Below are 11760 nucleotides of genomic sequence, written 5' to 3' on the forward strand. Positions count from 1 at the left end.
CATAAAAAGGGGGGACTATTACTTAAAATAAGCTAAATGATCTGGCAACAAAACAAGAAAATTTCCCCTGCCAAGATTTTTAGAAACAAGTAAAAATATCTTGTTTCAAAAACCCATAGATATCTTAAAAGTAGTGTAGCTGGACTAAAAACAAGTGTGTTTCATCTGATACTGAGTAGGCTTGTACTTGCCAGTGTTGATTGAACAGCTTTATAATTGTAGTAATTCTAATTTCAAGCATTTAGTTACTCAGAACCAGCATCAAAATCTCAGTAACAAGTTTATAATATCTCAATAATTAAGGCTACAATGTGTAACTTAGCATGAAACTCCAAATCAGTTCACTCTGCTCCACCCAGCATCCCCTCTCCCTGCTCCACTACGATCTGCTACACTCCAGCACACTCTGCTCAGCTATTCAGATATTTATCATTTGTCATTATAAAAATAAAAAAAAGAGAAAGCAAATAAAATCCCTGATTGGTAGTTTAAAAAAAAAAAAAAAAAGCTGAAACAAGCTGGCACAACTGAAATTATATGACATAAAAACACGGGCAAGAAGAGATATCTTGTCAGACAAAAAACAAGTATCTTTTACCTTGATTTAAGACATTTTTTCTTCCTTGGAGTTCACTTTTGCACTGTAAAAGGCTATGTAGATATGCATTTAATCTTTTTGTGTCTGTTGGTTGTATGTTCCCAGGTCAGCAAGACCATAGGAATGACCTGAGCCATCCCATCCACGCTGACAACTGTCTGCTGGACCCTGACGCCAATGAGTGCTGGAAGGAACCACCAGCATACACGTACAGAGACTACAGGTATCATGCTTCTTCTGTAAACACACACAAATTAAATACAGTACATCTTCTTTGGAGCATCTTAATTATGCAATGAAATACATACACATATCTATCTATCTGTCTATCTATCTATCTATCTATCTATCTATCTATCTATCTATATATCCCTGCACTACTGATCTGTTCTCCATTACTTTATTTTTTTTTCAGTGCACTGTTATATCTAAATGGAGATTTTGAAGGAGGGGAGTTCATATTCACAGAAATGGATGCTAAAACAGTCACAGTAAGCTGGAAATGAGATTTACTTCACAATGAAAAATATGAATATGGTACTGCTTACTGTAGGCCAGACGACTGAAACACACTGGGGGCAGCCATGCTTTGTCCAATCAAGTTATTTGTTCATTTGCTACAGTGACAATGTTTTCATCAATACCCCTAACAGACATAGTTTTTAAAAACTGACCTGGACCTAAAAATAATTACTTTTGCAGCATTTAACCAGTCTCAAAGAATTTTAATGTTAGATTCTTTATGAATTAGTCAAACAAACCCATCTGATTTGAAGTGTTTAAAACTAAATGCAGGCTTTGTGAAGTTAAATCATAGAATGAATCATTTCATGGTATATTGTTCTTGTCATCATATTAGCAGAACCAGCAGAGGAGAACACAACAGTGTGTTCATAAAAACAGCCTGTGATTAGCTCTGCTGTTCACCTACGATTCAGTCCTCCAGCAGGACGAACCTTTGGCTTAAAACTAAAGCTAACTTTGAAAAGAATGGTGAAGTGTTGATCTTACTAAAGTGAACCAACAATTGAATCTATGTTTCTGCACTGTCTTTGTTTGTAGGCATCAGTGAAGCCCAAATGTGGCAGAGTGGTGGGTTTCTCCTCAGGAGGGGAGAATCCACACGGTGTAAAGGCCGTTACCAGTGGGCAGAGGTGTGCTGTGGCTTTGTGGTTCACCCTGGACCCACTCTACAGAGAACTGGTAAACATAATTAATGTACTATGGCAGCCATGTTGCCTCTGAGTAATAGTAATTTGGGGATCAAATAAAAGTTTTAATTGTTGTAAAGTTGCAATTTCCTTTAATCGGACATTGCTTTGATTACTGAGTTAATTTTCTACAGTAGCCTGGACAAGATAAGGTTAAGATACTGTAAGGATCCATCTTTTCCATCTGACTGCATCGCAATTTACAAGGCAGCTTTTAATATCATAAACTGGGTCTGACAAATAGAGATTTCATTCCTACAAAAATAAGAGTCCATATATTCACTATGTGCCCAAATTAAAGTCTTAAATACTTTTTCTTTTATAGGAGAGACTACAGGCAGATGAGGTGATCCAGACATTAGACACACAGTCTGTGTGGGGTCAGGGCCTCAGCATCAATCCTAAAGATGAACTGTAGAAGCAGAAACACATCCTCACCCTGTCCCATTGATCAGTTCCCTTTATATATTTTATTTATTGACCTTTGGATCAGAACATATATTCTATTTTTGTACTGTTTGAAGTGCAAGATTAATAATATTGTCACTTTGTGTGTTGTCTGTCAGGTGTGTTTTTGTGCTTCTTGACACTTCCCATTGAGTTTACTTTTGGTTCCTTCTCATACATGTAGTTAAGAACAAAATCCAGTTCTGGAAAAGTAGGCTGACTGTTCATACCTGTAACCTCACTGAACTGTGAAGAAGGCAAAGAGAACAGCGGCTGACATTTTCTGCTTTGGGCTGTGCTTGCCGTTGTTACTCTAGGTGAATATGGGTTTTATTCAAAAACACTTACACTTACAAAAACACACCTTGGTCTCATTGGTTAGTAGTTCAACTACCTTTCATCTTTACAAAGGTAGAGTTACTGTAAATATGCTATTGGTAATAACATTAATTTATTCCATATAGTTTTTCCCCTGTGCCAGTAACAATTAAATTCAAAGTAGGCAGTACACTGTTTTTTTCCTAATTTGAGTATCTGTCTCAAATATCACATACAATAAGATATGTTCTTATAAGCTGAATATCTAATGATAATGCACTCAGTTGTCCCTGTGTGTCAAGCCTGAAACTGAAATGTCTTCTGTCCCTGCTTTTTCATCCACTTCCTCTTTTTTGGGCGCACACAGCAAAATACTGGGTCACATGTTCACTGACATGATGCGAGCATGTTTATGTTTTACTTTTATTTATTTGTTTTTAATAAGACAGCTGTTATTATAATTGTCAGAATTTAAATATGAGAAGCTTTATTTTCATAAAAGATGTCATTCATTCCTGTTTCAAGGAATACATATTTGTAAGATCTTTTTTTTCTTTGCTTTTGTGTTGACCGTACAGATAGGCGGAGTCGTGCACTGTAAATCCAGTGGAAACAAACATAAGAGAGTGGCTTTGGTTTTCCTACATACTATAGATTCAAACCTCCTGTCCTGTTATGAGGTTGGTCACTTTTGTTTCGCTGGTCTTTAATTATAAAATTCTGTAGCACACAAAAATGTATATGCCTATAAATTAAAAATATAATATTACACATGTATATTTAATGGTGTATTTTTATTTGATTTATTCATGTCATATTTTCAGCATCTTTCATTCTAAGAATGCTTCTTATATCAAGAAACTGTGGTTTATCTGTTTCATACCATCAAACAGCATTTTTCTGTTACAGGTATATACTTAAAATGTGATGTATCCTTGTATATTATAAATACTTGCTGATAAAAAGTATACTGTAGAGAATGGTTCAGCTCTCATATTTAAGCTGCACAACAGCTTGTGAAGAGCTCTGTTCAAATTGCATCGGCCACAATACAAAGTAAATACAGTAAAAATCATTTATTCAATATATTTTCATGTTAATTAATAATTAGTTAGGTGTTGTTTACACTGAGTAGAGGTCACTGTGGTAAAGAAATCTGCTTTAACAGAGCAGAAATGGAAATGAAAAAAACTCTAGCAACAACTGTACACAGCTGTAAACTACTGTATGTTCCACGCCAAGTTGTGTGCTGTCCAGTCTGTGGTTAAACTACTGTATGATGAGATCTGCAGCTTCAAAATAGGATCTAAATTAGGTTTTTGATGAGAGGCATGCAAGGGTTTGTTTCAGAAGTGGTAGGCCAGCTGTTCGCTGAATCTGAATGGCTTGGTTTCATTGACAGTGCACACCAAGTCCCGCATGCATCGCGCACGTCGCTCCTCCAGCACCAACCTGCGGGAGCGCTCTCGAGCTGCCTGTTGCTCTGCTCTTTTTTCAGCTCGCTTCCTCTTCACCCACCTGAGGATGGAGAATATTAGGATAGATGGGATCATTGTTTGCATACAACGTGAATTATTGCAACATCATGACAGAGCATGGCACTAACAGGAAGTGACTGTGAGCACAAATCTAATTTGCAAAAGCCAAATGGCCTCACTCTAAGGGCAAATGACAAAAAGGCAGCTAATTAGGCAACTAACTTATTTAAACTTTCATATGTAGGCTACCACATCGGAAACCCACATCATATAGGAGAAAATTGCCTCAATCTCCAGCAGAGGTCAGTAAAGATGATAGCTTACTCATGTAGTTTGTCTTTATAAAGTGATAAATAGTAATAATGCACCAAAAAGTTTAAATTACTACAATGTTAGTTGAAAATGTCAAAATAATGTAAAATTTGGTATGTAAATCAGCAAACAAGGTTCAGAATTATAAAAGGTTTAAAGTGAACTCACAGTTTGAAGGCCTTTTCACATTCTTCACGGTTATGTAAGAGGTAAACACTGTCCTCCTCCAGCTTCTTCAGCTCCACCAGCTGTCTCTCTTTCCTCTGCTGGTCCTGCTTTCTCTGAAGCCACAGCCTGAAGGCCTCTTCTGGGTCACTGTGTGAAGAGTCTTTCTGTGTAAAGAAACGCACATTAATGCGGTAATAAAAAGGAAATGACAGCAAATGTTCATTTATGTGGCCAACAATAATAGGCTGCCAGTGACATTTTCTACACTGAACCATCTTGCTCTGTAAATAAATTATATTTATTTCCATCCATCCATTTTCTTCTACTTATCCGAGATCAGGTCATGGTGACAGCGGTTTCGGCAAGGTAGTCCAGATGTCCCTCTCCCTGGCAGCGTTTTCCAACTCCTTTAGTGGGATTCCGAGGCATTCCCAGGCCAGATGACATATGTACCACATTAAGGTGGAGAGTTTTGTGTGTCCCAATGATTCTGGGAGCTGTGTTGTCCAGGGCATTAGGCCCTGGTAGGGTCTCTCAAGGCAAACTGGTCCCAGGGAAGGGACCAGACTAAGAGCAATTCAAAAACCCTGAAGAAAATGGCCACTTCAAGTTTCGCTACCTCACCTGCATTAGGGAAAACGGGGCATCCTGCTGGAGTCAGACCTGGGAGGGGAGCTGGTAAGCCGGGCTGTGAGCCATGGGGTCTGGTGGGGCAAAACAAGACAAAATGGCATGGAGCCACCACCCTGTGGACCCACCACATACAGGGGAAGGAATCAGGCTCGTGTGTCATGCAAGTAGGGTGACAGGCTAGGCCAGGTACCTGGGTGTGTTGATCCCTGGCTGTGCAGACTAATATTTATTTTCATTTTGATAATCTAAAGCAAGCTCCAATATATATCACACCTAGTACTTCATAAATAGTAAATGTTTTCCCTGGGCCTGTGTAAATTTTCTCTGGGTACTCTGGCTTCCTCCCACAATTCACAACCAGGCAGGTTAGGTTAACTGGTGAGTATAAATCACTCCTAGGTGTGAGTGGTTGTCTGTTTCTACTGGTAAATCTTTTACTTGTGTCTTAGTCCTGCCCACATAAGATGTGAGGACAAGATGCAAGAAGAGAGTGTGAGAAGATAGGAACTGAGGAAACACATTTTTAAAGACATGAGACATCTTTTCCTCTGGTCGTTTAACCGAAACTTTCAATCACCAACTGATTTTCACTAATGGGGCATGTCAGTCCATAAACGACTTCTGCAAGGGATGCTTTTGTGTATCTCGCACATGGCTCCTCCAGGAAGCCTCCTTGATTCTTGCTCATTAGAATAAGGAAGGGAACTGGGATTTACCCTTTGTGTAGTCCTGTGATAGACTGTCCAATGTCTACCTCTCATCCAGTGTTGGTTGGGAGTGGCTCAGATTCCTCCTCAACCCTCTACAGGATAAGCAATATACAACAGATAATAAATGAATGGATGGATGGAAAGGTTTGCATACTCCTTTGTGGCCTTACTGTAGAATTCATCCTCTCCATCTCCTGAGCTCGGTGGATCCTTCTCTGTTCCTGAAGCTGCTCTCTCTTTCTCAGCAGCCAGCCTTTGAATGCCAGCTCATTCTCTTGCCTCTTGTTCTCCTCCTCTTCATGTTTCTTCTGCTCTGCCTAACATGGGAAACGTGTGATTAAAAACATTTATATAATTAACATTGTGCAAAGTGGAAACACTGTATACATACAATGGATATGTTATTTTGTTCATTTGATGTTTGACATCTTCCTTGACTGCTGAGAGTTCAGACCTCTATTTGAGCAACTATGTCACTTCCTTCCTACCTCTCTGGCCAGCTTCTCCTTCCTCTCCTGGATCTTCTGCAGCAGCTCTTTCTGGTGGGAGGAGAGGGTATATGTGGACTTGGAGGTCGTCCCAGTGGCCGACTGCACCCTCCGCTTGCTACCTCTTCTTTGGCTGCCTCTTTGTATGTGACTAGCTGAGCTGGGCCTGCACCTGGGTTGTGCTGGAGGTCTGGGGGCCAGGAAGTGATCGACACCTTGCTGGAAGGAGGAAGTGCCAGCACGAGAAGGAGGAGAAGAGGAACTATGGTTTTTACTGGGGCTCACAGCTTGCTCCTGGTGATGTGGGGAGGAATGTGAGAAATCACTGTAGTTGTTTGCTATAAGAGGGAGAAGTCCTCCACTCTCCACCTCTTTGAGGCTGACCAGATCAAATTTCCCATCTTTTTCTACAAGGACTCTGCCCTCCTTTACCTCCTGTCCTCCATCGATACTCACACGTCCCTCCCAAGGGGAAAGGTTTAGCTTGGAAAGCCTTCCTGACATTTCAGTCTCTGCATCTCCATCTGGGGCTCCATCCTTGAAGCCCCTTCCACCACCCACCTTGCCGGTGGGGCCATCTTTATCAAACTGCAATGGAGGTACCACCAGGTCCACCAGCATCTCTTTAAAATGCAGTCGCCTACGTCTTGTCAAATCTGGAGTTTCCTGATCCTGCAGCTCCCGATTAGCCTGCTGGATCTTCTCCAGAATGTACTTCTTCTCCTCATCTGTCTGGTCATCCATCCCTGGCGGAGGTGAAACTATAGGTGATGATTTATTTGGGCTGTCTCTATCTGAGTCGTATTCTAAAGGCTCCATAGGTGAGGGCCACCTGTCTTCATCTTCTTCTGGTGCTTCTGTTTTGTTGCCTTTATTTTGCTCTTTGTAGCTTTTCTCTTTCCATTTCATTCCTTGCTGTTTCTCAGCATCCTCCAGTTCTTTGTCAATTTTTGCCTCAATGTCATTACAGTCAGGACCCTGTGGGTTGAAAAGACAGAGGCATGCTGCATTCATCAATTTGGTTCAATGTTCATGACAGAGCAGCAGCAGTATTTAGCAGGTACTATAATAGGCATGCTGGAGTGATAACAGCCTTTCCCTAAGTGTGTTCATCAATATTGCATCCAGCAGTGGGACAGCAGAAGTATGTCAAGAGAATAGGTTTCACATGCAAATAGTGCAAGCTCAGGTAATTCAACAGTACGTACTGTCACTGCAACAAGCAGAACAACACCCCACTCACAAAAAGAAATAGGAGATGCCATCAGTCTGCCCGGTGGTCTTATAGAAATTGCCCTTTGCACAGTGTGGCCCAGCTTACCTGGTCCTCGCTTCCGCCTTCCTCACTGATCAGCCAGTCCAGATCCTTCTCAAAGTCATCCTCATACTCCTCCTGGGACTTTTTGCAAACCACCCCACTCATAATTCACCTGAGACAAAATCAGATGCGAAAGTCACATCAGCCAATTGGTCATAAATGAGACATCTCAACATTAGCTGGACAGATAACCAATAAATGTGATCTTTATATTCATGGTTGATTATTATTTGGAATGATTCCTATTGATTTGAGATTATAGTGTTGGTAATAATATACTAGTTGGAAAAATTGAAATATCAAAATAAATATCCTCAAGAAAGTAAAATACAAATTCATGTAAAGAAGAATATGACAATGTTATAAATTGTGTTGTGAAAATTGCACTTTAAACTGTTTTATTTGCCAATAATTTGCCACCTCATGACATCAAGATGAGTAGTCAGTACAAGCTATCATATCTGGGAGAGCCCACCATTCAGATTTGATCAGTGGCAATGCTATATATCTTATGACCTGGGTGATCGAGGACGTTCATAGACATACAACAGCCCAGCCTACAGTAGAGTACAATTTGGATATTCAAAATGACAAATCAAAGGTCAAAGGTAATGTATTTATATCACACAAACCAAACTGCAAGTGTAATCTTCCGAATTATGTTACTTTAGTTTTTGTACAGTGGCACCAATGTCTTTCACTTTATACACCATTAATTCCTGTTCCAAACTGCATTAATTTACAAAGGTCATAACCACTTCTGCTGTCCTCTACTGGACAGAAATCAGTAGCGCAAGGTCAGTTTCTATTTATGCTTTTGTGTTACAAATATGGGGCATGTTTGTAACAAAACGCCTGTGTGTTTATTATACAGTAGGTTTATCTGTGTTTCTGTACCACAAAGCCACTTTCAATGGCTACAATAAAGGATGTAACACAAAAGGACTATAATCCAATTTATCTTTATAGCTCTGCAGTTAATAAAAAATAAACAGAAGAGAGATATAATAGTGGTTGGTATTTTTTCATCTACTAGGAATAAATACCTGTCAAAATGTGGCAATACTGTTAGAAAACTTACCACCGGCTGCAGGTTCTTCCGTAGGGCTATTTGTTGAAAGCGGTGAAAGAAGACATCTACTTAGAATGGCTTGCAACTGGGCTATATCTCCATGTGAATGGCCCACACCGTGCAGTGCCGTCTGCGTGGCAATATCCGTGCACATAATCTGCTTCTAGCCCTAAAAGGTTTATAGGCCTGTCGCCAAGGAGATCGACAACACGCTTTACTACTTGCACATGCGTAGTCAGGACACACGCACCAAAACGCGCTCACAACAAATAAAAATCTTCTTGTACACACTGTAAACAAAAAGAAACACCCAAATAATATCTAGAAACTTTAGAAAAGCAACTATTAGAATATTGTAGGAAACTTAGTCTAATACTGAAAATGCTATATTGTGAAAAGGGCCGTTTAACCCCATATAACACATAGGTCTACGTTCTAGTCCATCGGGATACTGTAATTACATACGCTGATTTCATTTAATTCCGGTCAAATGTGAGAGATTGAGAAAAGCAACAGCATTTAGTTCAGCCGTACTGGTGTTCACAGAAGACTGAGTGTATGAGAAGTACTTGAACGCCACATTTTTTTTCTGGGCGCACTGCCCTTTGGGTCGTGTAGTTTACTTTAGGCTTTCAACACCAGGAGAGCTCAAAACCACGAACAAGTAGAACGACATTTCCCGTGTTGTCTCTATGCTACTGAGGAACTATACTCCCCTTTTCTTGAAGTACTTGACTGAATGCACGTAGACATACAACTTCTGATAATGTTTTGAGCAGCTATTCAGAGCAGTAAATCCCATCGACCACTGCACACTGAGGGTGTTTTCTCCTACAGGCTATTCAGAGCAGTAAATCCCACCGACTGCTGCACACTGAGGGTGTTTTCTCCTACAAATGGCCACCGTCGTATTTTGCTCAGTAAACAAAACGGCTCAGACTACGGTGAAACGATGTTTGAGTTCACATTTAACGGGACTTGCTAGGGCAGGAGTGTTGCATTCCCAGTTATCCTCCACTCACAGCCCGCTAGTGAATTTGCTTCCGGGGACAAGATGGTTTTCAAGAGGTGTCGGAGTAAGATTTATGTCCCATGGGACCGCAGGAAGATCCGCAGCTGGTAAGACCAAAAGAGGAGCCCTGGCGCTAAGTGGAGCCGCAGCGGTAACAGCAGTGGGTTCTTGGCCAACACTAACCACTTCCAGCGTGCAGAGATGGCGACGAGAGTTTCCAAAGCCACTGAGGTGAATGATCAGGAAGGGAGCATCCTGGAAAGATGCCGGGGGTTCATGTCTCCTCCCGTGACCGACATAAGCGTGCTACAGGGGAGGAAAGATGACATGCGTACGAGGATGGAGATGTTAATTATGGAGACGCAGGCTGAGTTCTGCAGAGCCCTGCAGGAGGTAGACGGTGGGAAGTTCCAGGTGGACCGGTGGGAGAGGAAGGAAGGTGAATGGAGCCTCATCTGATACAGTGATGGTAAGCTGCGGCATTGTCTTTTAATTTATTCCCTTCTCTCTCCCCCTGTGTGTGTGTCAGGTGGTGGAGGAATCAGCTGTGTGATGCAGGATGGAAAGGTGTTTGAGAAGGCCGGGGTAAATGTGTCTGTGGTGTTTGGATATTTGACTGAGGAAGCCGCCAAGCAAATGAGGAGCAGAGGGAAAGTCCTCAAGGGGAAAGATGGTGAGTTCTGTTGATTTGATATTTGTATATGTTTTTCAGTTATGGGGGTGGTAACCTTCATTCAGTGTAACATGCCATGTATCAAGGAGCCTGCTTGTTATAATAATGTTGTAAGATGCTCTTGTTGGGAGCACTGGCTGTGTCTGATATGCTCAGTGTGTTCTCCCAGGTAAGCTGCCTTTTTGCGCCATGGGGGTGAGCTCCGTTATCCACCCCAAGAACCCCCACATCCCCACAGTGCACTTCAACTACAGATATTTTGAGATTGAAGAGGAAGATGGTGAGTGTGTGATTTTCTGTCCTTTTTGTGTCTTGGTGTCAGTGACACTATTGAGTAAGTGAATGAATGATAACCCTTGTTTCCTTCTTCCTTGTCTGTGCATATTGTGTGTTTGTGTTCCAGGCACTAAGCAGTGGTGGTTTGGTGGAGGAACAGACCTCACTCCAGTTTATATTAATAAAGAAGATGCGTTTCACTTCCACAAGACCCTGAAGGACGCTTGTGACAAGCACCACCCGCAGTACTACCCTGACTTTAAGAAATGGTACGACTCGAGATTAATGCCTGGTTTGTGAAACTCCTCATAAATGTGTGTGTGTGTGTGTGTTAGCACATACACATTTGATTACTGTGTGTGAGGATTACAATGGGTGTACCCCTGCTGTAAGATGATGATAAGACGATGTCACTACCAAAAATCTGCAGTTGCAGAGAAACCGTTGAGCCATGACATTAGTCAGTGAATGACAAGTGTTGTGAAAGAGATGGGTGTGGTTTATCTGATGTGGCTTGTAATAAGTGATATGTGCAATTGTACGACATTTTGGGAAGTACACTTACAGTCAGGGAAAAAATAATTTGAACCCAAGCTGATTTTGTAAGTTTGCCCACTAACAAAGAAATGATTAGTCTACAATTTCAATGGTAGGTTTATGTGAACAGTGAGAGACACAACAATAACAAAAAAAATCCAGAAAAATGCATTACAAAAAAGTTATAACGTAATTTGCATTTTCATGAATGAAATAAGTATTTGATCCCCTATCAGTCAAAAACATATGGCTCCTCCTGGGAAAGGCAGAAACAACTGTATTTTATACAGGTAACGAGCTGACATTGGGAGCCCTCTCAGCTTGTTAACTGTATAAAAGAGACCTGTCCACAGAAGCAATCAATCAATCCAGATTCCAAATTCTTCACCATGGCCAAGACCAAAGAGCTTTCCAAGGATGTCAGGGACAAGATTGTGGACCTACACAAGGCTGGAATGGGCTACAAGACCATCGCCAAGCAGCTGGGTGAGAAGGTGACAACAGTTGGT

The 11760-nt window shown here is 41.1% G+C and overlaps 3 protein-coding genes across 5 annotated transcripts in view; 2 read left to right on the forward strand and 1 right to left on the reverse strand.

Annotated features, from left to right (window-relative positions):
* Positions 1-3333, forward strand: part of p3h2 (prolyl 3-hydroxylase 2) — a 50128-nt gene extending 46795 nt beyond the window's left edge. Inside the window, exons 12-16 of one of the 2 annotated variants that reach the window (XR_002274646.1) lie at positions 704-821; positions 1014-1089; positions 1661-1801; positions 2135-2573; positions 3153-3333. Coding sequence is in view for 1 of the 2 variants with exons in the window: in XM_020596734.1 (XP_020452390.1) it covers positions 704-821; positions 1014-1089; positions 1661-1801; positions 2135-2227 (428 nt within the window). In the remaining variant the exon portion in view is untranslated. Of the gene's footprint in view, positions 1-703; positions 822-1013; positions 1090-1660; positions 1802-2134 lie in introns of both variants that reach the window. The other variant, XM_020596734.1, reaches the window with a different exon arrangement.
* Positions 3334-3337: 4 nt separating this feature from the next.
* ccdc181 (coiled-coil domain containing 181) lies at positions 3338-9263 on the reverse strand. Of its 2 annotated transcripts, none has more exons than XM_020596735.1 (6): positions 8763-9263; positions 7685-7793; positions 6364-7341; positions 6046-6192; positions 4533-4696; positions 3338-4092 (listed from the first exon to the last, which is right to left on the reverse strand). In XM_020596735.1, the coding sequence occupies exons 2-6, from the start codon at positions 7784-7786 to the stop codon at positions 3921-3923; spliced, it is 1563 nt and encodes a 520-aa protein (XP_020452391.1). In that variant the 5' UTR covers positions 7787-7793; positions 8763-9263; the 3' UTR covers positions 3338-3920. The 2 variants fall into 2 exon arrangements, with proteins under 2 accessions (XP_020452391.1, XP_020452392.1); XM_020596736.1 differs by lacking the exon at positions 3338-4092 and adding an exon at positions 5882-5967 and having other exon boundaries at positions 4619-4696.
* Positions 9264-9446: 183 nt separating this feature from the next.
* The window catches only part of cpox (coproporphyrinogen oxidase), a 7193-nt gene continuing 4879 nt past the window's right edge, over positions 9447-11760 (forward strand). Inside the window, 6 exon segments of the mRNA XM_020596737.1 lie at positions 9447-9584; positions 9644-9925; positions 9928-10204; positions 10295-10438; positions 10608-10718; positions 10842-10983. Of these exon segments, the coding sequence (XP_020452393.1) occupies positions 9650-9925; positions 9928-10204; positions 10295-10438; positions 10608-10718; positions 10842-10983 (950 nt within the window). The 5' untranslated portion in view covers positions 9447-9584; positions 9644-9649.

Source organism: Monopterus albus, unplaced genomic scaffold, assembly GCF_001952655.1.
Source record: "Monopterus albus unplaced genomic scaffold, M_albus_1.0 scaffold31.1, whole genome shotgun sequence".
NCBI lineage: Eukaryota > Metazoa > Chordata > Actinopteri > Synbranchiformes > Synbranchidae > Monopterus > Monopterus albus.